The sequence below is a fragment of the Meriones unguiculatus genome, chromosome 3 (genome assembly GCF_030254825.1).
Source record: "Meriones unguiculatus strain TT.TT164.6M chromosome 3, Bangor_MerUng_6.1, whole genome shotgun sequence".
Taxonomy (NCBI): Eukaryota; Metazoa; Chordata; class Mammalia; order Rodentia; family Muridae; genus Meriones; species Meriones unguiculatus.
The window spans coordinates 9,829,879-9,856,977 of NC_083351.1; the positions used below are offsets into that span (position 1 = coordinate 9,829,879).

General features: G+C 50.7%; 1 protein-coding gene across 5 annotated transcripts in view; it reads left to right on the plus strand.

Annotated features, from left to right (window-relative positions):
- Kazn (kazrin, periplakin interacting protein) overlaps positions 1-27,099 on the plus strand; it is a 921,379-nt gene that overhangs the window by 548,844 nt on the left and 345,436 nt on the right. For all 5 annotated transcript variants that reach the window (XR_009590491.1, XM_060379131.1, XM_060379130.1 and 2 more), the window contains one exon: positions 7,145-7,400. Coding sequence is in view for 4 of the 5 variants with exons in the window: in XM_060379131.1 (XP_060235114.1) it covers positions 7,145-7,400 (256 nt within the window). In the remaining variant the exon portion in view is untranslated. The remainder of the gene's footprint in view (positions 1-7,144; positions 7,401-27,099) is intronic.

The following is a 27,099-nucleotide window of genomic DNA, read 5'->3' on the forward strand; positions in this document are numbered from 1 at the left end:
AACAGAAGGGACTGGGTCGGCTGCATACGTGCACAAACTTGCTCACTTTCCCAAGCTCCAGATGAGCCATTGCTGAGGAGGCCACCTCACGCTTCACACTACTGATCTGTATTAAGTCCACACAGATGTAACCATATGCACGTCAGCGTAGAGAGTCAACTTCCAGGTCTCCTGCCCTCCCATCCACATGGCCACGGGCTCTGCCCTGAGGCCTGCCAATCCTCTCCCTCATTTTCTCCCTCAGTTTGTTTGTTTCAACACAGTGGTTGTGAGGGCGACTGATGGGGTCCTGCTGTCTGAACTCACTCCTCTGTCTCTGTTCCCATGATTCTGCTCACTCACAGCTGATCCACTTGCTGTTCCTGTCTTCGAAATGTGTTGTCCTTTTCCCCAGAGTGCACGTTAAAACCCACTCAGCCAAAGTAAGCCGTGTAAACGTACAAGAGATACATCTCCTAGATTGGCCAGGATTCACATCTGACAATTTGAGTAAACACAGCATCCATCTGTAGAGGGGAGGGGAATTCCCCACAGACTTGGGAAGAGGGGATGGGAGAGACGGGTCAGATAACAGGGAGAGAACGGACAGGGGACCCTCACAGCCACCCCTGAGGCTGGCAAGCTTCTGGCCCTCACATTTCACACTGATCTGGCACTGCACGAGTCCCTGCCCTGGGTATCCAAAGAGGTACGCTCCAACTTTATCATGCATTGAAGTCTCCCATGCAGCTTAGATTCTGGGCTCTGCCCAGGGACTCAGGTAGGTCAGGAGACCCCCTAAGGCTCTTTTCATTGTACTCTGTGTATGTATTTATGTGTGTGTGCATTTATGGAAGATGGAGATCAACCTTGATCACCCTTCCTCAGGCACTATCCACCTTGATTTTTGAAACAGGATCTTTTACTAGCCCCAAACTAGCCAAGTAGGCTAGATTGCCTGGCCACGGGACCCCAGAGATCTGCCTGTTTCTGCCTGATCAGCATTCACGTTACAAATATACACCGCTATGCACGGCTGGTTTTCTTTGTTTTGTTTAGTATGGGTTCTTCTGGGGATCAAAGCTCAGGCCCTCATGCTTACGAAGCAAGTGCCCTCCCAGCCCCCAGGCTTCTTGTTCTAACATATATCTTCCAAAGTTTCCATATTAAAGAGGGCTTCCTCCTCTAGGAGCAGCCTGAAGTTTAGAGAGGTGCCTCACAGAGCTTGGCAGGGCACGCTCTTTTGGGGGAGTGGCCTTTTACTTCTTAAGATAGTGGCTGAGCCACCATCTCAGATGTTCCCCACATCCTGTCATACCCACATGCCAAGTCTAAGAAATACCATGGTTTCATGGTCATTGACTCCAAAGCCAAGTATTCTGCCATAGGCTGACTCTCCCTCCCACCTGTCCTGCACAGGGATCTCCACAAACCCTTGGCTCATCTCTCAGCCCACAGGGAATGTGCACGAATGCCACCCCCAGCTTCCTAGCCAGACAGAAAATGAGTTCCCAGATTGAGTCAGAGAAAAAACTAGGCCACATGTGGGCGAAGCAGAGTCCTGGCCCCCAGCTCACCCACTCAGTAGAAGGTGTGTGGAAGCATGCAGGTGTGCGCCTCGGGAAAACCTGCCAGGAAGCCCTCAGAGGCTTAAGCATCAAATGTCCACCCAGCAGGTTTGGAGCAAGAATCAACTAAGAGGGCTGGGAACAGCCTTAGTGGAAGTAAGATAGGACTGGTTTTCCGAGGGACAACTGAGTTTTCGGAGGTTTTAAGGAGGGAAATGAGACTCTCTGTGGCTGTGGAGGTATGCAGACAAGGGACATGAATTTGCTTCAGTATCCACAAACTCTTTGGCAAAGCATCGATAATGCCTTTGAGAGGCAAAATCAGAATTGAGGAGAGTTCCCCCCTGCCCTGTCCCATCACTCAAGGCCTGCACTCAAGATAGGTAGGTATATGTGGTGGTGGAGGGTTGAAGTTCTAGACAGGGAATTCTGTTGCAATATAAATAATCAAATTGGGTCACTAAAGAGATATTTATTTCTGGGACTGCAAACACAAAATAGAAAATGCCTGGAGGCCTCGGGCAGAGAAGTGGGAAGACCACTACTCAAGCGGGCTTCACAGATGCTGGCTTACCTCTCAATCCATCCAGGAACACGGTAACTCAAGTTATTAAGTAAGCAGAACAGCCATCTACGGTGATCTATGCCACAAAATGTCAGAGTGAATGTGGGAGATGACAGGGAATCGGGGGCAAACACTCCAAGTGAGAGAAAAGGAAGCAGAGAGGGAGGCTCCCAGGTGGGAAGAGCTGAGAGCCATGGTGGAAGGAGCCAGTGGCCTGGCTGCGCTCGGGCTGTGGCCTCACCTGTAAGTTAGAATGGACCCCACGGTACAGTAGGAGGATGGGTCACTCTCTAGAATGCGGCATTAACTGCTCCTGGCTCCTTCAGCATCTGCAGGGCCTCGTTTCTGCACCTAGCCTCCCATTGTCTGCAGACAAGGCGGAAGCTAAAGGACACGAGGCCCGTTGCCTTCAGCTACTAAGCAGCAGCATTACACCGTGGAGGAGGGCAGCCACATGGGTGGGGAGCCAGAATGTCATACAAGATACTTTTCCTTTTAGAGGGTCCAGGTTGGAGTTGAGGGGCAAGGCCGGTCTGTTGCTGGGAAAAGTGTATACCGACGGATTGTCTGCTATGGATGTGCACAAAGCCCCCAGTCTCTCTCTTTCCTCTCTTCATCTGTATGTGTACGCATGCTTGAAAGTGTGTGTGCACGCACGCATACACATGTATGTGGAGGTCGATGTCAGGGATCATCCTCCAGCCCTCTTCTATCTTATTTGAGGTGAGTCTCTCAATCAAACTCAGAGCTCATCGATAAGGCCAGTCTCACTACCCAACTTGCTCTGGGGCTGCCCTGTCATCTGATTCCTGAGGCTAGAATTACAGGGAGGCGCGCACACACACACACACACACACACACACACACACACACACGTGACATTTGTAAGGATTCTGGGGATCCAAACTCTGAACTCTGGTCCTCCTACTTGCACAAAAGCACTTTAATGGCTAGACCACCTCCCCCAGCTCACTGAGCATTGATTCTTGCCGGGAAGTTCTCTCTCTGAGCTGCCATAAGGGAACCTGGGTTCTGCAGCTATTTTGTTTCTTGGGGTCATCCAGGGAGTATCACAGTGCTAGGCTGGAAGTCAGGAAGTAAAAACAGGGTTTTTTGGGGGGGCTGAGATCAGGTACCCCCTCAAGCTCTGCCTGAGATCTGGTACTTTGTGTGTAAGTAAGAGTAGGGTAAGAAGCTCTCCCTTTATCATGTTTTTAAAAATCAAGTAAATAAAACCCTGAAATTCTTAAAAACAAACAAACAAACAAACAAACAAACAAAAACCATAGCAGGTATCCCATAAGTTTCTAAAGCAAGGACCATGAACCCTCAGAGGAAGCAATACAAAGAGACACATGAGGGCTTCAGAGACAGCTCAGCCGATGATGTGCTTGGCTTGTAAGCTTGAGGGCCTGGGTTCTGAATCCCAACACTCACATAAAAAGTAGGACTTGTTGACAATGCTAGCTAGCACTGGCAGCCAGAGACAAGCAGATTTCCGAGGCTCACTGGGCAGCCATTCTTACCAAACCTATGAGCTCCAAGTTCAATGAGAGACCCTGCCTCAAAAAACAAGATAATTGAGTGTGAGAGAGAAAGACATGGACATTGACCTCTGGCCTCCCCATACATGGGTATACAAGTGGGTGTGTGTTTGTGTGTGTATGCACACAGACACACAAGTAAACTAGAAAAAAAAAAAAAGAAATTAAAAATGCCCCGTCCTTCTCCCTCTCCCCGTGTGTTTGTTTTGTTCTGATTTCCTGTGAAGATGCCAGTGTGTGGGAAAATGAGTAACACTTCCTCCGTTTGTTTACCATACAAACACGCTCACACACAGTGGGGGACGGAGCGCTTGCTATGGGCTAGGTATCAAGAACAGGAAGAGAAGCAATAGGACACCCAGCCACCTTCCTCTCCTGCCCACAGGTTCACAGTGAAGCTGGAGAAAGATGCAAACAGACACATCACTGCCCTTCTCGTGAGTGTCACAAAGGGTGGAGACACACACCACCACCAAGTTCTGAGTACCACTATTCTTCTTTTCTGGTTGAGTTTACCACTGAGCCGCCCCTGCCACCACGCATACGCGCCTTTTCTTGTATACCTTCAAAATTCATAGAGCATGATATCTATCACTATAGTGCAAGCAACCTGATGACATTTAGCCTGTTTGCAACTTTGTGCAAACAGCCACTGTCTAGTTCCGAGACCCCTCCATCACCCCAACACACCCTTCAAGATTCCTAAAATAACGCGGGAAGCAGCCCCCACCCCAGGCCTCTGCTCTCTCAGCCACCTGCCTGCCTTCTGTCTCCCTGGATTTACCTCTCCTGGATTTTGGTATAAACAGAGTCCCATGTTGTGTGACCTTTTCTCTTTTTTGGGGGGTGGGGGTGTGTTCATGGTCATAAGGAATGCCTGTCCTTCATTCCTTAGTGATAGTTGACTAATATCCCAGCATACTATCCACAAGGTAATGTATGGGTAGTTAGCACTGTTTCTTCGTTTGTTGATGGACAGCTGGATTCTCTCTGACTATGGCCTACAGTGCTACTACCAACGACACCATTCCTGGAGGCTTTGTTGGTTTGTTTCGGCTATCTAGGTTGTTTAGAATGAATTTTCTGGGTTACATAATAATTCCATGCTCAACCTTCCTCTTTCTTTAATTATTTCATTAACTTATTTATTTGTTTGAGATAGTGTCTCACTATGTAGCCCTGTAGCCGTGGCTGGCTGGCCTAGAACTCCCTGTGTAGACCAGAATGGCCTCAAACTGGTAGAGACTGTCCTGCCTCTGCCTCGTGGGTACTGAGGCATCATTAAAGAGCATTATAGCAGCTTTAACCTTTTAAAAGACTGCCAAACTGGGTTCCCAGGTGACATCAGCCTTTAGGATATCCACAAAGCCTTGCGGTTAGATGCTTCCTGGTTACTTCCTAAAGGCCAGAACTGAACCTGGGCATTAAACACCGCCAGCTTCTCTGAAGGCCTCCGTCATCTATTCAGTCAAAGCTGAGCTAAGAAGACTAAGGTCAGAGGTGCAATGCCTACACCAAGCAAACCAGACAGAGAGAAACCATGCCCTTTGCCCTGCGCTTTGCCATCTAAGAAGGTCCTCTCCTCTGGCAAAAGCTTGTCCATGGGGAGAGAGGCAGGGCAACAGTACACTTTTATGGTTCTGCATAAAAGAAGCTAACGCGGCTATGACTCCATTGGTGGTACTTGTCTAGCATGGCCCCAAAGTCCTGAGTTTGACCCCAACACCAAATAAAGTAAGTGTCACGATGTTGCATGCCTGTGAAGCCCAGCACTGTCCTGTAAAGTCAGCAAGGCAGGAGGATCAAACGTTCAGGGGCATTCTCCACTACACAGAGAGTTGGAGAGACCCTGTCAAAAAAAAAAAAAAGTTTACTGAAAGCACGTGAGACGTGGGATTAAGTGGCATCACTTGGTCCAACCCCTGCACGATCTGATTTTTGTGGACTTGATGGGTAATTGCCAAATCCCTCCCAGAGCCCATTTCCTCCTAAAACAGGGTGCATCCTCTTTACCCTAGGATCAACCACACACACAAATGTCTCGTGCATGCATGTTCTGCTTAGCTCTCCTGAACGTCCAAAAAAAAAAAAAAAAAAAAAAAAACTGCTCTTGAACCAGGAGGGTGAGTATCTCATCCAGAGATACTCCTGGGCTTTTGTGGTTCACTCTCAGACCCTGTGCCCAGGTTGACTGGGCTGAAATGTTGGCGCACTGTTGGCCCGGGTTACACTTGGCTCTTTGAAAACCTCCTATTTGCATGGAATGAAGCTTGCTATGGTAACAAGGTCGGGTGGCTGGAATCCAGGGCCCCACTGAAAAATGCAAACCCCGTGTGTGCTCTGGAAGAGAGAAGGAGCCAGTGGAGCCAGGAGGGCTTGTCCAAGTTAAGGTTATCTCGATTCTTCTCAGAAAGGGGAGAGGTAAACCAAGGCAGCAGGGTCAACATTCCTACCTCGGAAGGAGAAGCGAAAAGAAGCCCCAGGACACCTCCCAAGCCTCCTCTGCCCTCAGCGCCCTGCTCCTACTGTTCAGGCCAGGCAAGGAGCTTAGGACCAAGGTGAAACTACCCTCATTCCCCACACTAGCTCTCCCCCAGACTAGCTCTCCGGGCGGGCTGTGGACAGGCCTTGACACCACTGGCTGGAGCTGGGGAAGAAAAGAGCAGGTCAGGCACTGAGGTGGGGGTGGAAGGTGGCAAGCTCACTGTCCACCACTTCTCCCCTTGGGCATTTCATCCCTGCAACTAGCAAAGCAAGAACTCCATCCACTCCTCAGCTCACTCCAGCAGCCCCCTCCCTCGGCCCTCCATCCCACGCTCCCCTCCAAGGGGCCTCCTGTGCAAGCACCCCTGTCTGTTAGGCATCCACCGCCTCCTCCACGACCCCAGCCCGAAGCAGGGCAGTAGTTGGCTGGGGCGGGGCTGCCCACCGCCACAGGGAGGGGACAGCAAAACAGCCAGGACCCTGGACGCACCCCTAACCCTTCGCTTGGGGGCTGCCGCCTCCTGCCTCATCAGGGCGCCGCCCTCATCTTCCACTCCCCGGGGGTGTGTCCCCGAGGTGGGGGGCTCAGGATGCCCGGGAGGTCCCCAAGGTCCCCTGCAGGGCCCCCTCCCGAGCAAGCCGCGAATGGTAGGCTCCACTCAGAGAGCGCCTGGCCCGGGCGGCGCACGGTGTCCTCTGCACGCTGCTCGCCCGCCCGCCGGGGTCTCGCTGATCTCGGCTGCTCCTCCTCCTCCTCCGGTCCTCCTCCTCCTCCTCTTTCTCCTCCTCCTCCTCCCCCCGCCGCCTCGCCACCGCCGCGGCTCGGGCTGGAGGCGCCGCTGTCATTCCTGCGCCGGAGGAGCCGGCGCTTGCCGGTGCCCGGGGGTCGGGGCGCGGGGGAACCCGGGCCGCTGGGGTGACCCAACAGGTAGAGCCGGGGCCACGGCCGGCCACGCGCGCCCCGAGTGCATCATGCAGCTCTTTGTCACCTCTCTCGCCCCCAGGCCAAAATCCTGAGCATGATGGAAGACAATAAGCAGCTCGCGCTCCGCATCGATGGGGCGGTCCAGTCGGCCAGCCAGGAGGTGACCAACCTGCGAGCCGAACTCACGGCCACCAACCGGAGACTGGCGGAACTGAGCGGCGGAGGCGGCGGCCCCGGCTCGGGCCCGGGAGCTGCGACCAGCGCCTCGGCGGCGGCGGTGACGGTAGCTGACTCGGCGGCGGCGACCATGGAGAACCATCAGCACGGCGCTCAAGGTAGGGAGCGCCCGGCGTCCGGGGCGGGGACCCAGAGCGCGCTCACCGGTCCCGGTAGTGGCTGGGCCCGCGGTGTCGCCCACGCTCGCCGCGAGATCGCTTTGCATTGTGGCTCGTAACCCTTTTTCCCCTGGCCGTGTCCACCCGCTGCTCCCTGGCTTAGGAGTTGCAGGGCGGCTGTCACTAACGCCAACCCGGGTGCAGTGTGCACTGGAGTCACACGGTCACACCGGTCCCCCGCTGGCTAGGGGCTAAGGGCTAGGCGCCGCTGGCTGCCGGTCCTTTTCAGGCAGTGGAAAGTGCCCTTTGGATGGCACACAGACCCCAGCGCCACGGCAAACTTTTCATGCCTTCTCCCCACCGGCCTCTAACCCTCCAGTTCCAAAGGCCTCTGAAATGATTCCCCAGGGGGATCTCTGGGCTCTGCTGCCCCGGGGGAGTGGACTTGTACGCACTTTTCTCCATGCACGCCAAGCCCCTTGGCTGGGCTGCATCTGGAGTTTATTTTCTCCAAGCTTGAGATGGTGCAGGCTGTGGTGTCGATGCTTGGGTCTGCAGGGAGTTTTACGTTTCCAGCAGCTCTACGGGGGAAGAGTGCTTCCCGGGGAGGAGGGGGGGGGAATCACGGACCTCAAAGGTCCGTGATGGATGGCTGTCTGGAGGAATGAAGGTTTGAATGGTAGGTTGCTAGGAGCCCCTGTTTGAAGGACCCTCTGCAGTTTAGAGGAAGAGGGAAAAAAGACAGCTGGCCGGTACTGACATTGAGAGATGACACTTCTGAAACCCCATCAAGGGTTAAAGGTGTGAAATAAGATGGCCTGACAGGCACAGTGTTTTCTGAGAGTTGGAAAACCAAAGCCCGGGATGCAAGCTTTTCAGGATCCGCCTCCCCACCCCACCCCCCCTTTAAGAAGCAATACCGCTGCTTATTCAAACCATTTGAAATGTAAACTAAACTGCTAAAATCCAAAAGGATGGGGAAGAAAAAAAATTCTCCAATCCCAAAGGCTGCTTGTATAAATATGTCAATTGGAGTGTAAGGTAGCAGTGTTCAGTGGTTCGGAATGATTTCTTCTGATTCTGCTATCTCAACAGCTCCTCCTGAGTGTTGAGAGAGAGTCTGTTTTTACAGGGATGCCTTCACTCCCTCCACCTCCATCAGTCTGTTTTGGCCTTACCTTCTTCCGAAGGCTTTGCTCTGTGGGATTCGCAGCTTCAAGATCTGCAGTTTTGTGAATTCTAAGTCAGACCCTAACTTGGTACTCCCGGAGCCTGTTGGAGGTCTTCAGGAATGGTGGATGTAATTTGGCCATGATGTAATGGTGAGAAGGTGGTGTGGCCCTTGTGTTTGCTACGAGGTTTCAGGGTTGGCAATGGTTGTTCTTGTCATCCATCCCTGGTTATGTCACCCTGTGGGAGTGAACCGTAGGTGAGAGAAGGGAAAAGCAGACCGCAGGACAATGCTTTGATTTCTGTAAGCAGCAAGCATTCTGACATTCCGGAACTAGCTAAGAGCTGGCATTTTGCTGAGAAGTAAGAGCTCCTAAGAAGGGACACCGAATGATGCTCCGACATTCCCACCATCCAGCCGCTCCTCGGACAGGGAAAAGTTAAGGCTTTTCATCTGAGTGCTGGGTGCACTGTGGACTGGGCACGCTGTGGGAGACAGAGTGCTCTGCTGGCCTGAAAAGACTGTTGGTGATGACTAAATGATTATAGAGGTGCAATGGGGGGTGTTTCTCTCTCTCCCTTTTTCACTTTTGTCTTTTTCTACTAAGATGCACAAGCCTGCAGACTTTGGGATCACGTGGTATCTTTAAAAACACACAATGTCAGTAGCTTCCTTGTGCCCATGGGAACCTTTGCACCTGCCCTGTGCCCATGTCAGTGGCTGGCAATGGGTCAGCAATAGGAGGACAGAGGAAAAGGGTCTTGGTTTTCTCTGTCAGTACTGCTGATGGTTCTCAGAACCCTTATGATGGGCCCTTGGTGATTGGATGATCAGAAAGCATGTTAATGAGAGTTAACTGAACGCATCTCTGGGTCATGTGTCCATTTAAGTTATCATGACTTTATGTGGATGAGGTGGGCCAGAAGAAAGACGAGAGACCTGTATAAGCCCACTGAGCATTTACTTATCTATAAGAACAGCACCTCAATTCTGGAGGTATGTACGTAGGTACACACACGTAATTACTTATGTACATATAATTAAGTCTTTGTGACGTTTTGATTTTATTTGTTTTGGTCTTTTCTTTGGGGACTCTAACACTATTTGGCTAGAAGCCCTCAGCGGAGTTGGTCTAGTTACTTCTTTTTCTGTGGCTCCTATTATGTTCCTTGAGTTGTTGCAAGCTAATTTTCAGGTATGGCTGGCTGCCTTCCTCCTGTCCTTCCTGACTCAGCACAGGTTGGCGCAGGGAAGCTGGGATTTCTGAGGCTCTATGTTAGTCCTGGTTAGAGTAACTCCATATGATTTCATTTTGCCTGCACTGGTGACGCTCAGAGGGACTAGACCCTGAGAATACCTGTGGTTAAGTTGTCACTTTTCAAACTGAGATTTTGAACGAAGAATCTTTCAGGAAAAAGAAAAACAACCATGCAAGTCACTTTTAGCTAAAGTGCATCCTGAACACCTTAAGAGCATGCTAATATGCTCTTAACAATATTTGACATCCTCATCCACCCCCACCAAGAGACTGTTAGACCCACTTTCAATTTTTAAAATTTCTTTTTGGAAATGAATAAAGGTAGTTTAGTTGCAGGCGTGACCGCTGGGCTGGTTTCCTGTGATGAGCAAACTTGGGTTTTCCTAGAGGGTTAAGGCAGCAGGTCGTTTAAACAAAATATTAACTCGCTGGGTACCCTGAGTAAGCGGGCATGGTTGCTATGTAACAGAATCTAGAAAGTGAACTGCTTGAAATCTGGGCTCTCGGCACTTCGCGGATCTTCTTTCGGAATTTCTGTTGAAAGAGCTCTTGGCAGCGGGCCCATCGCCTCGCTCCTGTTGCAAGTGAGTCGGATAATCCTAAGGACTGTAGGCCAGCCTCGCCAAGGGCATCTGTGCCGGGTGGCGCATTTCACAGCTCCTGAGGCCACCTCTTGGGTTGATGGGGTCGCAACTGGTTTTGACAGGTGGACAGAAGGAGGCTTCGTTTTAAAAAACAAAAACAAAAAAGCCCCACAAAATCCAGAGCTAAGCATTTGCTGCAGCTAGTCTCGTGGTGGGAAGGGGGTTGTTTGAAGTAGCATTTCTAAACTGTTTTCCTCTCAGTATCAGCTCTGGGAAATCGGTATTTAAAATGCTTGCTGTTCTTTGAAGGCAAAATATAGCCGTTTGCTTCTCTGAAAATGCTTTATCTGATGAATGACTAATATTAGATTCAATCGGCTGCTTTGCTGTGCACAGAATAAAACAATTAAGAGCCATTACACCCAGTTTTAAAAGGTGTTAACTGTATAGAACGTAAAATACTTAAGCCCCATTGGATGGATGCTCACTGCCTTGAGTTGATTGTTTATGTCTGTGGGGGGGGGGGGGGTGCATGCGTGCCTCTGGGTGCCAGTAGTCAATGTTAGGTGTTAGGTGTCTTCCTCAGTCACTCTCCACCTTATTTCTTGGGACAAGGCTGCTAACTGAACTTGAAGCTCACTGATTGGCTGGGCTGCCTTGGCCAATGAACTCCCAGTACCCTCTTGTCTCCGCCTTCCCAGTGCTGGAGTTACAGGCACATGTTGCTGAGCTCAGCTTTCTTCCATGGATGGTAGGGGTCTGAATTCCAGAGCTCCTGGTTGTGCAGGGAGGGCATTTATTGATTGAGCCCTCTCCCCAGCGCCTGCTGGCCAATGGAGGCACAGAAAGTATCTTACTTTGGTGCTGGGGGCAGGGTGGGGGGAAAGTGGTGCCTGTCTACTGCAGCTATTAAGAAGGGGAGACGAGGAGGATCAATCTCTATGTTTATAAATTTTCATAACTGCACACAGGTTGTATTTCCTTCTCTGGCCACTACAATAGGCAATTGCCTAGATCCCGCCTCTCCTCTCTACAAAACAGCGAAAACTCTTTGGCGAAGTTTGCACTGCCTTGGGAGTGGCGTGTGTGAGGAATCCACGGAGACGCTGCGCATTGTTGCTCTGCAAAATAGCTCTGTCTTTGGCGCCTGCTTCCCCCTTCATTCCGGTTCTGCGCTCGTTTTCCAGGACGGACTTGTATCTGCTTCAGAAGAGGGGATTTCCAAACGGCAGACAGACAGGGTGGAACTTAGGGGTTGCCAACATCTCTGAGGCCCGTCACTTTGCCTCTGCAGTGGGTTACAGGGCTGAGTCTTTGCCTAACCCGGAAGGCGGGGCTTTACAGTCCTCCTAAAAGTTTCTGCATGGACTCACCAAGAGATTGCTTACACATGAGGACGGCACAGTTGAAATTAGTTATTGATTGCCTATCACTTGCTGTCTTCCCATTGTCTTTAAGGATGCCGTGGGAAGGTTCCTGCAGTCAGGGTCTGGTTCATTTCATACTGCAGTGATTGTTTCCTGATCTTTTTGTGGCATTCCAAAACTTGTTTGATGTCAATCAGAACTCGTAGCTGGCCTGGTTTTCACAATAAGGGGGTCCTGGGTGCATATCATCTCAGTGTGAGGTAACCTGTGTCTCCACACCCTCCCCCTAACGCCTCAACCCCAATGGCACCTTTTAGGATCCTAACATGTGACTCCCTGTCTGCCAGGGAGCGTGCAGCAGATGGGCTTGGTGAGTGGGAATTCCTCACTGGAAGTCTGCCTGCCCATCCTGTAAGCCATGCAGAGCACAGGAGGTCAAACTCAGGGTCTTGGACACATTCCCTGGGCATTTTATGCGTGTGTCTGGTACTCACTCCATGTCATACAGCAAAGGAAAGGAGGGGGGATAGGAATGCCCCATCCTTTTCAACCCTCTACAGCCATCAGGTTGCAAACCTTACAAGATGGCTTCTTACGCTGAGTCTGGTTAGCAGCCAAAATCTTCCTGTGTCGCTAATTTTGATTGTCAGCTTGGCCCACCTGGGGAAGAGGAAACTCATTTGAGGAATTGTCTGCATGCAGTTGGTCTGTGGGCGTATCTGTGGGGCGTTTGTTTGATTGATAGTTGACCTAGGGGGGCCCCAGCCCACCAGGGGCGCTACTAGCGCTGTGCAGGTGAGTGTAGGCTGTGTAATAAAGGTAGTGAAACATAAGCCTGAAGCAAGCCATGTAGCAGCATTACTCCCTGGTCTCTGCATCGGTTCCTGCCTCTAGGTTCCTGCCTTGGCTTCCTGGAGGCTATAACCTGTAAACCACATAAACCCTCTCTTCTCTAAGTTGCTTTCGGTCAGTGTTTCATCACAGCAACAGAGAAGGACATGAGGGCATTTGCTTTAATTTCATATCTTTAAGACCAGAACTTTAAAAGGTCCCTAACAGTAGAGAACTCTGTGTGTGTGTGTGTGTGTGTGTATGTGTATGCGCGCACACACATGTATTTGTATGAGTATGTGTATGTATGCACCACCACCGAATTTCAAACTTTGAAGATCTCTAATCATTAAAGGCTCAGAATTAAGTATGCCAGCTATGAATCAGCACTGTATTATAATTGTGGAAGGTTCCAACATCCCGCATGGATTAGAAGGATACATACATTTGGCCATAGTCAAAGTTTAAAGGGCCCAGATCCATCACCTCTTTCCAGTCTTGATGATGTAGGAGTCTAGTGGTGAGCCCTGCATGCCCTGGACCTGTCTGCTTGAACTCCAGTCCTTGGCCCCGCATGCACACACATGTTTGCATGTACACTCACACACCACATAGCTCAGACAAGGTGGGAACTCCTTCTGTTGGTTGGGCCTAGGGGGCTGGATGTTAAGTGATCTTTCCAACATGAATTATCCCACACCTTTTGGATTGGATATCGGGGCAGTGACACTTGGGATGACACAGGTGCCACCTGCATGTCACTCAGCATGTTGATGGCCCAAGGGACAGAGAACCATGTTTGGGTAGAATCCCTTAAGATAGCATCCCTGAAGCTACGGGATGGCCCTCCGCAGTGGCAGAGTATACTCCTATAGACCTGACCGACCACTTCTGTACTCCCTGGCTGGGCCCACCCCTCCTACATAAAGCTGGCGGAAGACCCGAGCTCAGAACGCTTCTTCTACCCCACGAGGCTGGACAAGACCTAAATGATCTTGCTTGTTTGATGAACCTCAGATCCGAGTGGTGGCATGCAGGTTGTGCTCTGCGGGCCTTCCTGCTTCCCCCTCGGAATCCTCAGCCTCCGCAGACATGAAAGAAGCTGGATGGAGTCTGAGTGAGTTCGGCGCCAGCAACTGTTGGAGCAGGTGGCTTCGGTGTAAAAGGAAATCATTGGTTCTAAATTTATTCCGGTGTCTTTGTTGAGGTGGTGCCAGGACCTCCGGGTCAGGCTCCTGAAAAGCTCTCGACCCCTTTCCCCCTCTGATCAATGGGGACCCTTACTCTGGAGCTGGTAACAGGCTTCTGTTCCCCTTCTAGACTATACTGTCAGGCCAAAGGACGGAGACCAGTTGTAAAGAGGGGATGCCCCACTCAGCCATCATCCCCTGTCCCTTTCCATCCATGTGCAGGCTCAGGGACCCCCGTGGGCATGGCAAGGCCTTCCTCTTTCAATATTGCCTCAGCTGTGCTGAGTGTTTGAAGAACATGAATCATTTGTTATAAGCCAAATGGCGTTTGGAAGAAAGCTGGCCCAGGGCTAATATTTTTCCATTCACCTTCTGACATGTCATTGTGATTTTCTGAGAATGCCTCTCAGGTGTGTGACCAAGCACTCGGCATTCCAGCACCCCCCCCAAAGCATGTTCTCTCGCCTTTTTGAATATTTTATGGTAGTTGTACATGAGAACTAATTCAGTGCCTTTGTCAAAGTTTTCGGAAAATAATGATAAGCATATATACTATATGAATCCCAGGCCCAGCACAGGGGCAACATATGTGCCCAGTTTTGAGTAAAGTAAACCATGCCTCAAAGAGGTAAAGTCCCTTGTCTGTGGTAATAGGATAATGATCAAGATTGTGACAATACAGGGTACCATATATTAGTACATTGTATTGTCGCCATGGTCCTTAAAATGACATTACACACAGGCACTGCTCTAGTAGCCATTTCTCAAGTGGGAAAACTGAGGCACAGCAATGTGATGGTACTTGCCAAAGAACCTGCAGCTGTTACAGGACCAAAATCTGGCCCCAGTGCCCCCACCCTCACTCTCTCTCACACACACTTGGGTACCTAGGGTCAGTCTGCTATCGCATATGGGTGCAGATTAAACCAACAGGCCTCTCTGCTGTTCAAGCCCGTGTGTGCTCCCTGGATGGGGCCTAAGCTGGAGCATCCTTAGGTTGACTCCACTAAGAGGCCTTGAAGCTGCAGAGGAGCCTCCTCTCCCAGCGGGCGGGGACTAAGGTCGGTGGCATTCTGAGGGGATACCTCTCCCTGAGGCAGGGAATTTGCCAACAAGAGGGTGTGACAGCTGGGGCTGCTCCCAAGCTTCATGGCCCCAGGGTCAGCAATGGAGGGAAAGCTTAGGATCTTGGGTTGGGGACTTCTGTGCTTTCTGCACCTTGGGAAGGAATGTTCTAAGCAACACGGGAATTTGGGGGTACCTTTACTCTCTTTCCAACCAGAGTCCTCAGCTTCTCCTCCTTTACGGCCTCAGGAACTTCTCATGGCCCCCAGACATACCCAGCAGTGAATGCATTGACTTCTCTCAGAGCCTTTCCCCCAGTGTCTTTATCCTCCATGCCATCAATGGTCCTCACAGTTCCTTGCTGCTGGGCCCCATCTGTGCACTGTAGCTTTAGCTCCGCCCCAACACCAGTGACTCTCTCCACACTCTGGTTATGATGACCAAAAATGTCCCCAGAAGTTTCCCCACACCTCTTTGGGCCAAAATTATCCTCAGATACAACCTCAGGTGAGAGTCATCTCAGACTGACAATGCCTAGGAAGACAGGAACTTTGTCTGTTTCCTCCAGCTTCCAAGAGCCCCTGCCTGACACATGGAAGAGTTCAGCGAATATGTGCTGCCTGAATGGGGGGGGGGGTTGGATGGAAGGATGAGCAGGTAGGATGATGGAGGGAATGGAGGAAGGAATGGGTAGATGGATAGATGAATGGATGAATGGATGAGCAAGCAGATGGCCAGCTGGCTGGCTGGCTGGCTGGCTGGCTGGGTGGATGGGTAGGTGGGTGACTGAATGAAGGTACGGACAGATGGACAGACAATACTGATTTACAGATGTGTGAGACTAGTGTACTTATTACATGAAACATGCTATCCGGAGGCTCATTGGTGAATGATACGCCCTTTTAACTGAGTATCACAGGGTAAGCACTGCTCTGAGCCCTGTGTGTGTAATGCTTCCATTCATCCTTTAAACCACCTTGTGAAGGGGCCATGGAGATGATTCAGTCAGCAAAGTGCCCACTGCGTAGGCCTCAGAACCCCACAAACTATGCAGAAACCTAGGCAGAGAAGCCAACACCTGATGCTGCAGCAATGCATGAAGTAGAGACAGGACGCTCCCTGGGGCTTGCTGGCCGTCAAGCCTAGTGAGATCAGTGAGCCCCAGGTCCAGGGAGAGAGCCTGTCTCAACAAACAAACAAAATGAATGAGGTGGAGTGGAGCTTCTACCTTCGTACACACACACACACACACACACACACACACTTCCAGACCAGCCTTTTCAGACTTTGAGAAATTGAGATTCAGAAAGATTCAGCTGCTTCTTTCCTCCATGCTCCCCAAAGCGGCCAGCTGACAAGGGTAAACAGATGGGCTGGAATGCAGATCCTGCTGACCTCGGAGCCCGCCTACCTCACTATAAACGTATTTCACCGCAGCCTGCCTGAAGACACCCCCACCCCCGCCCCAGGATGGGCCGCCTTTTGTCCACTGCCTTCCCTTCCTCTTTCGCCTTCTGTCTCTGTCTGTCTTAGGAGATTGGGTCTGTAGGTTTAGAAGCCACAGATTTAATAAGATACGGACAAGTTATCTCTCGGCCTGGTAGGTGTGGCTGACTCAGAAACATAATTACTTTTCATAATAAAGGTCTAGACTCATAATGGGGAAAGAGACAAGGGAGTGAGGACACACAGGCTTCATGCCTGAGACGACAGGCATGACAGCCATGACATGAGGTAAGAACTGAGGAGAAGCACATTAATGTCACCTCAAAAGGGCAGACTGGCCATGATGGATTATTAAACAATACAGTTTCTTCATAGGTTGGGATGGGACACAGCAGATTACAGGGATGAGGAGGGGCCTTCTTGTCCAGAGAAAGACCATGAAGAAAGAGTTAGGCCTGTCTCTTGAAATCTGAGGCCTACGGACAGAGTGTTCAAGTCCAGCCTGGGCTGCATAGTGAGACCCTGTGTCAAATGAAATCCTCACGTGCTGACTGTCTTATTTAGGACTCAGGTTTAGGTTCCTTTTTACTTTTTAATGCAAATGGTTTCTCTAGAGTCTGTCTCATGCTCCCTTCCCAACCCATATGTAGATTCTATATAGAAACAAAAGGAGATTGTGGGGGAAGGTGGGATGGGCCTGGGGATCAGAGAAGGCCATGCAGGGCGAGGGTGATCAGTGTGTGTTAGATGCATGTGAAAAACGTCACAGCAAAACCCTGTACTTCCTATAATTAAGACAAACCAATGAAAATAAATAATGATACAGAGAGAGCAACAGGGACAGATGCAGGGCTTGAGTCTAGACTAACAGCTTTAAAAGTGCTCTGTCCCTCAAGGGAGCCAAAAGAGATGCAGATCTCAGGGCAGGCCTGCCACAGCTTTTAGAATGAGCCTCCCACTCGAGTTGTCCTCCTGGTGGAAGCTGAGCCTCCTGCCAACTACAACAAACAACCTTGAACGTCTTCATTTTCCTTGATGAACTTGAATATTTTTTTAAAGCAACTATTGAGCACGGTATATTTGTTTTAATATGGTAAGCGTGATTCGGAACACAGAGGGATTCATGCCTCTCTTTTCTTTCCGTTTTGTTTGTTTTCCCATCCTTTCCGTTTGGAATTCTGTGCTCTGGAGGGCAGGATGGTATGAAGTTGAGAATTCAGGTCCTCACCCTGGACAGTGCTGGGGTCTAGACAGTGATCAATGGTGTGAAGGAGACCTGGGCTCCGGGGTTCCAAGTTCATTGATTCTTTTAATCAGTGTATTCATCCACTTCACTGGGCTTTTTCCAATCTTACAAAGTAGTCACACCAGGTCCCCAATTCCAGAGCAGAGAGGAAACGAACGCATGTGTAGGCTGGCCGCTTGCCTGTGCTTGCCTTGACTGCTCCATTCTTACAGTTCACAGTGGGATGGGTCTTCCTACCGCAGTTAACCAGAGACACCCTCCCTCTGGCTGGCCATGTGCCAGCTCAGTGTAGCCTACCCCTCATTGAGACTCTCCTCCCAGGTGGTATGGCTCTGACAATTAAAGCTAATCAGCAAGATGCTTACACCATTTCTCAAGGTGGTTCCCTGTCCTCTGTGCCCAGTGAGAGGCCATGGCCTTGGAATCCTTTTTACACCTTCTTCCACCATTCCTATAATCTTTGACCTGTGCTCAGGCTTACCTTTAACCTCTCATGAGGAGTGAGGGATTGATAACTAGGCTGGGTCACTAGGGGACCATCTGCTGATCCCAGCGGCTTCCACGTGGTGATGAATTCCCAGAAGGACAAGGTCGTCAGTACCCCACAGCACCACCGTCCAGGGGGTTAGAGTACAGGAGCCCCTGATGTGGAGCCCTGAGTCCTCAGTGCATGAGAATTTGTATTCCCTGTGTGTTAGAGGGGATAGACGCAGCTAAGCTATCAAGTTCACTTCTTGTCCTTCTCTTCACTGTCTCTCCAAGGAACGCCCCCAGGTCCTCAGGGTCTCTGTTATCAAGGTCCCTAAAGTAGGATGCCTTCCAAAAAATGACAACCACCAAAGCCTTCAGACTTTGTTACCAGATGCCCTGGCTAGAGAACTCCTGGTTGAACGGCATGGCATTCAGCAAGCCCATGGACTGAGACCTTGGGTGGACGCCTGTCATTAGCATTAAATCCACTGTTGAACTCCAAGCCTTCTCCCTTTTAAAGGAACTCCCTTTATTTCCCCAGTTTATTGCTATCTCCCAAAGGCAAGGTTCATATCTTTACTCCCAAACCTAGGTTTTGGCATGATGCTTCCTTGAGACTTAGGAGCCTTGCTTGTGGGAGGATCCATGCCATTCCCTGGCATCCCATTGACTGTCCCTGCTTCCTAATATACCCGGACCCAACTCATACTCACATTGGAGCTTCTGGACGGAGCCCATTGGTGGTTCTGGCAGCAAAACCAGCCAGCAGTTTATGATGTGAACCAGCAGAAGGCTGCGGTTCTGAGAAGCGCAACCCTCAGAGGCTTGCAGTCGGAGGCGAAAGGGCTGAGCTCAGAGGAGACAGATCGTGTGTTGCAGACTATTTCCAGAAAGTGACCCTTCCCTGCTGAGCAAGCTCATGCTGGCAGCATTAGCCAGGGGCCACTTTCCAGGAGTTTAAACATTCGCCAGGCATTTATTCCATGTTTACATCCGGATGTGACATTGCTACTTCCACCTTCCTGCAGGGGCAGGGATTCCAGGAGGGAGGCGGGGAGAGTGAATCCTGGCCCCTTTGTAGTACAAAAGGTCATGTATTTGTTGTGTTTGGGAAAATGCACGGATTCTTCAGGTGAAGTTCCGCTCAGCAGCACTGCGGCTTCCGCGTCAGCATGTGTTTGAGAAACCATGGCGGCTGTGGGGAAGGCTCAGTCAGTAGAGTGCTTGCTGTGTGAGCGTGAGGAACTGTGAGTCCCGGAATGGTAGTGTATGCTTGTAATCCCAGTGCTAGGGAAGCAGAGTTTAGGTGGACCCCTGGGGCTGAGTGGATAGAGGAGTGAGAGGTGTAGCCAGCTCTGGGCCAGTGAAAAGACCTTGCCTTAAAAACCACTCCTGAGAAATGACACCTCAGGTTTGCAACTGCCTCCATGAGCACGTATGTGCTTTTGTGTGCGCAAAGTACACCCAAACATACGTGAGTAGCTGCACGCTCACATCGGCAACACACCCACGTGAATACACACATATGTGAACCCACAAAACACACACATAGAGAGAAAGGAAAACAAACAAAAAAATGGTCCGTTGGAAATTCAGGTTGGACTTCCTGTTGCTCCCCCTGGCAACCCATCATCCCTGTGGCCTTTGGATCGTACAATGCTGCAGTAGATGGAATTGGACGTGTGTGCATCTCCATGCAAGACAGTACCCAGCGACATGGGGTCACGGTCAGGAGTTTGGCATGCGCCCTGGATGTGGGACATTGCCACCCTAGGACTCTGCATCTCTTCTCGGTGTTGAAATGATTCTCGTCTCTTGAGCCCGCCTCTGCCTCACTCTGGTGTGATCTGATTGCCCTGTGACTTAGGCTTTTGGCTGTAAGAGAAGGCCTACAAAATTTTCTGCAGAGAGCCCCATTGACTTGTTATCCTCGGAATAACAGAACTAGCCCCCAAGCCTGATTTGGGGCGATCTGATTTGGTTGGCCACCGGCCATCCCTAACTAGCATGGTCCCGCCCCTTCTCAGCCCTGCCCTCAGACCCCTCAAGCATGCCGTCTATCACACCACTCTCTCATTTACGCCTGTGCTGGATAACGACCTTAATCTTCACAGCACATCCCGATTTATGAGAGGAGATGGCATTTACAAAACCATTTCTCCATTCTCCCATAGACACCCAAAGCAGGTCTGCGCTTTCTTATAATAAACCTTCCTTTTAACGATGGTTTATCACCTGCAATTAAGATCACCTGGAAGAGCCCCATAAACGGCTTTCATTTCTCTTCTTTTGCGTTTGGTTGGTCTTTTGCTGCCGTGTTCCCCAGCAATTGGGAGGGACCGGCCCGGGCAAGGGAATTCCACTCAGCAGACACAACTGGCTGTTGGCAGGTAGCGGTGTGGTAGGATGCGGTCATCCCAGGGCCAGACTCAGACGGAAGCACTGTCTGTCAGGCATGTTGGCAGAGCAATCCCTGCCCTGGGTCTAGCTGCTCCGAGGGAGAAATACAGCGTCGTGCGTGTGAAATCAAACATGACTTGCTTAGGAGGACTCTTTACTGTCTGTCACACACAAGATGGTCATCAGTCTAGGGGACTGGGCATGACAGTTGTTAAAGTGCTCACTGTGCAACAATGAGGCCTCAGTGTGCTCTCCAGCGCCCACATAAGAAGCTGGGTATGGCAGGGTACACACAGAATCCCAGCACTGGTGAGGTACAGACAGGAAGATCGCTGGGGCTTGCTGGCCAGCCAGTCTCCCTTAATGGATAAGCCCTAGATCCCAAAGACAGACTCTGTCTCAATAAACAAGGTGGAGGTGCCTGAGGAGCAAGACCCACGGTTAACATCTATGCTCCACAGGTTGAATGCACACACATCAGCTGCCCAAACAACAACAATAATTTGGTAGCTATGGTAGGCTTTATTATTTGGCTGACTTTATTATTATTATTATTATTATTATTATTATTATCATTATTATTATTATTGTTCAGTCCGGAGTGATGTGAAGGTACAACTCCTAAGAAGGGTCTACACTGAGTTTGTGGTAATCACTTTTCAGACAAAGAATTGCTACCACGGGGAAGTTCAACATTTAAGGCAAGGGGTGTAGACTGCTGTCCCCTGCCTGGTGTCCGGCCCAGCTCTGAACATCTCTTTAGTGGGAGGAGGCAGGCACATGGCTTCACCAGTAGAAGCTCTTTCCTCAGAGGGAGCCCTGGTCTTCTAATGCTGCTGTAAAATTAAATTAGACGGTTAGGATGTGCCAAGCCCGGGACCCAGTGCTTGCCAAGTCCCCTGCAAATGTCGTTAATGAATGTCCCCAAGTGCCTGGCATCCTGGAGGCACCAAGGGAAGAGAGACTACAACAACCACTTCTTTGTTCACGCATTCAGTTAACATGGCAGAGCACAGTCTAATTGACAGGGTGCCGTGACGGGCGCAAAAGATACCTGGGCAGCTGCGGGGCGAGGTGAGGACAAATGCAGGAAGGGCAAAGAGGGTGCACTCAAGACCTGGGTTCCAGTCCTGACTCTGCCACCTTCACACTACAGAAGAACAAAGGGGACTGTCTTGCCTCCATAGTGGCTTGTGATACCAACAGTCTGACCAAGGGATGGGCTGTGTTTCCCCACCTCCTGTGACCTCTAGAGACTTCCCAGGCAGCTGTGAAGGAGGGGTGCTGGCTACATTGCTATGAACAGAATTCCTGACAGAGTCGCCTAACCGGAGGAAGGGTTTAATTGGGCTTTCTGTCGGTCACAGTGGGGAGGGAATGGAGGTGGGAGCATGAGGCAACAGGCCTGGAACCCCAGGCCTTGGGATGGGCTGGGCCAGGACTGCCCACAGGTAAGGTGGGTTTTCCTAGCTCAATTAACTTACTGTAGAGACCCCCTCACAGAGACGAATGGAGGCTAACCTGGGGAAGCCCTCATGGCTGTGCCTCGTGGCCTGTCTCCGTGGAGCAGGAGAGGTCTGTACTGTAGGCCCTGGAAAAGCTACTTAACAACATAAACACTTCCCTTCGTGTGTGTGTGTGTGTGTGTGTGTGTGTGTGTACATGCATGTGTGGTGTGTATGTGGGGGAGTGCATGCATGTGAGTGTCCCATGATATGAAATGTCTTCCTCCATCACGCTCCACTTTATTTCCTTTCGATAGGGTCCCTCCCTGGACCCAAAGCCTGCTATTTTCCGTGTGGACCAGCCGACCAAAAAGATGTGCCTGTCTCTTTCACCAGCACTGAGGTTACAAACATATGTAGCCTTGCCCAGCTTTTTACATGGGGGTTGGGGATTTGAACTCAGGTGCTCATGCTTTCAGAGACAAACACTCTTATGCACTGAGCCCCCAAACATACACACACACACACACACACACACACACACACACACACCACCCCCACCAAGTTCCAGAAACATCCTTTCTGTGTCTCAATGAACCTATGCTGGGAGCTGACAAAGTGGAGATGGGGAAGCCCCCCGGCCTAGGGTGTGTGGCTCATTTTGGTTCTCAGGGAACACAAAAAGACTGTGATTTGGAAATGAAAAAATAAAAACAGAAAAGAGCAAACCAGATGCCCAAATTAAAACATTAAATCTTCCTGCAGTTTCTGTGTTCCGAGCCATGTAAAGAGGGGTAAGGGCAGAGAGTCCCTCTGCCCACAAATCAGCCTCTGGAGCCGGCGGCCCTGGCTCGCGCAGGTAGTTCAGCTCCTCACCCTCGGTGCTTGGCATTTCTCAGATACGGGGGGGTTGGAGGGTCCATTTGTCATCCTGACTGCCCTCCCTAGGGTTTCTTGGAGGCACGATCTCAGGGTTGCCTTCTGCATGAAATATGAAGCTCCGGACAGAACCGGGACATTTCAGTGCAGCAGGGTACACAGGGGAAGGCCGGTCCTCTGCCCTCACAGGCTCATTTGCATTTATTTTGCTCCCAACCATTTGTAATATAGTGGTGGGTGTCCATCAAACCACTATTAACTGTGCAGCCTGCTCCTGAGGGGCTGGCCGGGCTGCCTCTTACACATCCAGGGGACAGCGTGGCCCACATGTTGGGTCACTCTGTGGTCTCCTGGGCCACCGTGGAAGTGAGAACTCCCCTTTGTCTCTGCTTAGCCTCTCAAGGATCCTGCATGCTAATGACCTTGGCGTATGACTCCAGCCCTTTAACTGGGTGTAGACACCTGCTCCGTCAATTTCTGGCATGCTGTCATGTTGGATCTCATCACAGATATTTTCTTGTCTGTGCAGTGCAGCTGTCATACAACCATCTATAGCTAGAGTGGGTCAACGCACGACAACCCCCATTCTAAGTGCATGACACATATGTGCATGCTAAGGGCTTGATGGCTATTACCCATGAATGTTAAACCATGTCAAAACTGAGGACTGAGAAAATGCTTCAGTCTGGAAGACCTGAGTTTGCTTCTCAGATGCAGCATTTTTTTTTTTTTTTTTTTCAAAACAAGAGAGCTGAGTGGGATGGAGAGATGGCTCAGCAGTTAAGAGGGCTTACATCTCAGGATAGCCCGAGTTTGCTTCCCAGCTCCCATGTTGGGTGGCTCACAACCACCTGTAACTCCAGCGTTAGAGGACCCGATACCATCCTCTAGCCTCTGAGGGCACTGGCACACACATGGCATGTGTACATATAGGCACATACATACACAGAAATAAAACCAAATATTTCTAAAAAGCTGAGTGCATGTGATCCCAGCTCTGGGGACACAGAGACAGGTAAAGCCCCAGGGCTGGCTGGCCACCCCGCCTAGCCTACTTGGTAATCTCTAGGCCATGAGAGACTTTCTGCAAAGATGAGACAGACAGAACCTGAGGGATGCCACCCAGGTTGTCCTCTGGCCTACGCACACACTCCCTTGCGTGTGTGCTCTTGTACACACATGGACGGCACACTCCCACACCCAGACTTTCTTAACATACTGACATCCATCCAGAATGTCCGTGGAAAGCCTCTGGTGCTTGAAGTGTGATGTCAGCACTTGGGAATGGCGACAGGACCCTTTAAGGAGGCTCTGGTTAAAGTCAGAATCTTGGCTTTTCAAATAAACTGCCCAGACTATACAAAAGCTTGCTGTCCTCACTTATTTTTACCACGTGAGAAGGTATTCCCCAGGTACCCAGCACCTTACCCAAAAGATGCCAGGCCAAAGTCCCATCTCAAAGATCTAATGCCCCATCCTCCTGCAGAGAGGGAGCCTGCTGCCTCCCCCTAGGCCCTCTGTGAGGTTTGGGATTTTTAATTCCATCCATCGTTTGAGGCTTGCCTGCTGATATTTAGGTGCCATTGTTCGGCAAGACCCTGAGTGCTGGGTGGCCACCCCTGAGCCCTGGGCCTCATTTGCTCTGTCTGGCCACTCAGTCTTATGTGGACTGTCATCAGGTTTGTGAGACATGCTGTAGGTCTGTGCAAACACTTCGTCTGATGGCCTCAGCCTTTTCTAGGGGCCCAGTTGAAAGTTCCACAGAGGAAGGCCAAGGCTCCAGCCTGTTTCTTCCTCCCGTGTCTTGTAAGGATTATGGACCTGTCACTTTTCTGTCCCTCAGTGAAACGAGGACTGTTGAATCAATGGCTGTATCTGTTTAGGAATACCTGCTTGGTGGCAGCTCCCCCGGGCTGATGGGTATCACAAAGCCACTGTAGCAGACAGAGGATGATCAGTGATGAGGATAGCTGTGACATCGGTCTTTAGTGAGTGCTTAGATGGCAAGGACCTGTTGAATGTGTGGCGTGGTGTGGCTCCATTTAAACCCTCACCTCAGTGCTTACTGCCAGCTTGAGTCTGACAAATGAGACGAGTCGGGCAGAGAATATCCAAGTCACACAGGGATAACGTTGGAGTGGGTAGCCTGCTGACTACAAAGCACTCTGTCTGCCTTTCTCCTTTCTTCCTTCCTCCCTCCCTGAATTCAAGTCCTCATACTTATGCAGCATTTGACTGAGACCCCCCATGCCAAGCCTGTGTTTTTAACCAGCATGTGTAACTCTCTCAGGAGAACTGGTGGTCGCAGTCCACTGTGGTGAGTGGTGTGTGCAGGTAGACAGACATGTCACTGGGGACCTTCACTCAAACAAAGGTGAGGGACTCCATGACAGTCTCCAAAGAAGGCAGAGCTTGGATAGAGCCTTGAAGGGCAGGTGGGTCTTCGCTGGGTTCTGAAGAGATATCAGAGGCATCTATGGGAAGGGCTAGCATGTCACAAGACCTGTGTGGTACACCAGCATGCCATGAAGACAGAGACACGGCGGAGGTGGGTGGCATGGCGTGGCATGGCATGGCATTATTGTTGACACAGTCCCCAAGGAGGCCAAGACCAGTTTCTAAGACCTTGGGTCTCAGCCAGCCTTTCGGGGTAGAGTTTGGGCATGGGGTACCCACGTGGTGTAACTGGCAATTTCTCCTCATCGTCCTAAGGTCTGGATCCTTGCTGAGGGAGCTGGCCATGAGATAGACCTGGGCACTGTCAGGCATGTCTTAATCTGTTCCCCTAAGGCAATGAGTGATGGCCAGGTGACTTTGCAAGTGGCCTGGACCACACTTACTGTGTGCCCTGAAAAATATAACCTCACTGGGGCTTTGCTTTCTCTGTCCATAAAATGGTCCAATAGAGCAGGCACAGGCTCATTTTGAAGTTCAAGGGAGATGACAAATATCAAGGCCCTTTGGGTCCCCGAATGCTCACACCTGGCTTTAAGTTGTTTTGTAGGGGACAGAGACACATGCATAAGCGATATAGCGCATGTTGGAAAGAGGATTTCTTCTTTGAAAAGTATTTGTTTTCTTTATCTGTGCATGTGTGTGAGCACATGCATATGAGGTAGGGGTGCATGCCTACATGGAGGCCAGGAGAGGATGTTGGATCCCTAGAAACAGGAGTTAATGGGCTTTTGGGGGTGGCCCAGATTGTTACAGGAGAGCTGGGATCCAAACTCGGGTCCTTATGATTGCACAGCATTTTAACTGCTAAGCTGCCTGTCCAGCTCCAGAAAAAGAATTTCTAGGGGACGTTTTAATGACCATTAGGAACTCAAAGGTGAGACAACTTCCCAGCGTAGGCTGTGGTGGACCAGGAGTGGGCCTCAGTCCCAGGCGGACAGCGAACACCAGCAGGATGGCAACAGTCTGCCCAGCGATGCCTGCGCTGTGGGAATTTTAAGTGAAAGGAAATTCTCATCCTGTGAGTCCCAAATGCTACAAGCTACAGAGAAGCTGACTAAGGAGAGCACGAGGGGCAAAAGCCAGCTGCCGTGCCCTGGCAGAAGCAAGAAAGGCCGGCTGCTGTGCCTGGGCAGGAGCAAGGGGATGGCAAGTAACAGCCATGGCTTCAGGCCCAGCTCTGCCCTTATGAGCTGTATGTGACCTTGACCAGGGCATCTGATGTGTGTGTGTGTGTGTGTGTGTGTATGTGTGTGACTGTGTTGTGTGTGTGTAATAGTGTTTGTGGTGTGTGTGTGTGTATGTATGTGTTTGTGGTGTGTTTGTGGTATGTGTATGTGTATATGTCTTTGTGGTGTGTGTGTGTGTGTGTGTGTGTGTGTGTGTGTAACCAGAGGTCAATGTCAAGTGTCTTTGTCAGATGCTTCTCCAGGGCCTTCTGTCTCCACCTCCCCAGTATTAGCATTACACGTGAGATTCCATGTGACCCCTGTGTCCATTTGTATGCTGGTCGTCTGCAGGAGTGGGTGGGAGGTGCTAGAGCATATGGGCTAGAGGAGGTTGATTAAAAAGAGGTTCCGTCTGTGTGGCTATGGGGATGCCACCACCCATTCCCAGTGTGGATTTTCTAGTACAGCTGCTTTGGGGTCTCCTACCCTTCTGCCCATGACCCCTCACCCATGCTTTATAAGCAAGCCTAATTAAACTCGCTTGTTCCCCCAGGGCCAACTTGATAGAATCACACTTTGGTTTGTCCTTGAGTCCTTAGAGGGAGAGTGGACAGCGCTTACGTGTCCCCATGGATGAAATTCTCCCAAAAGTGCCACAGTGACTCCCAGAGGCCCCCTGGCTTTGCTGGGATCCTCATGGCCGGGAGGCCTACCATTGTCTAA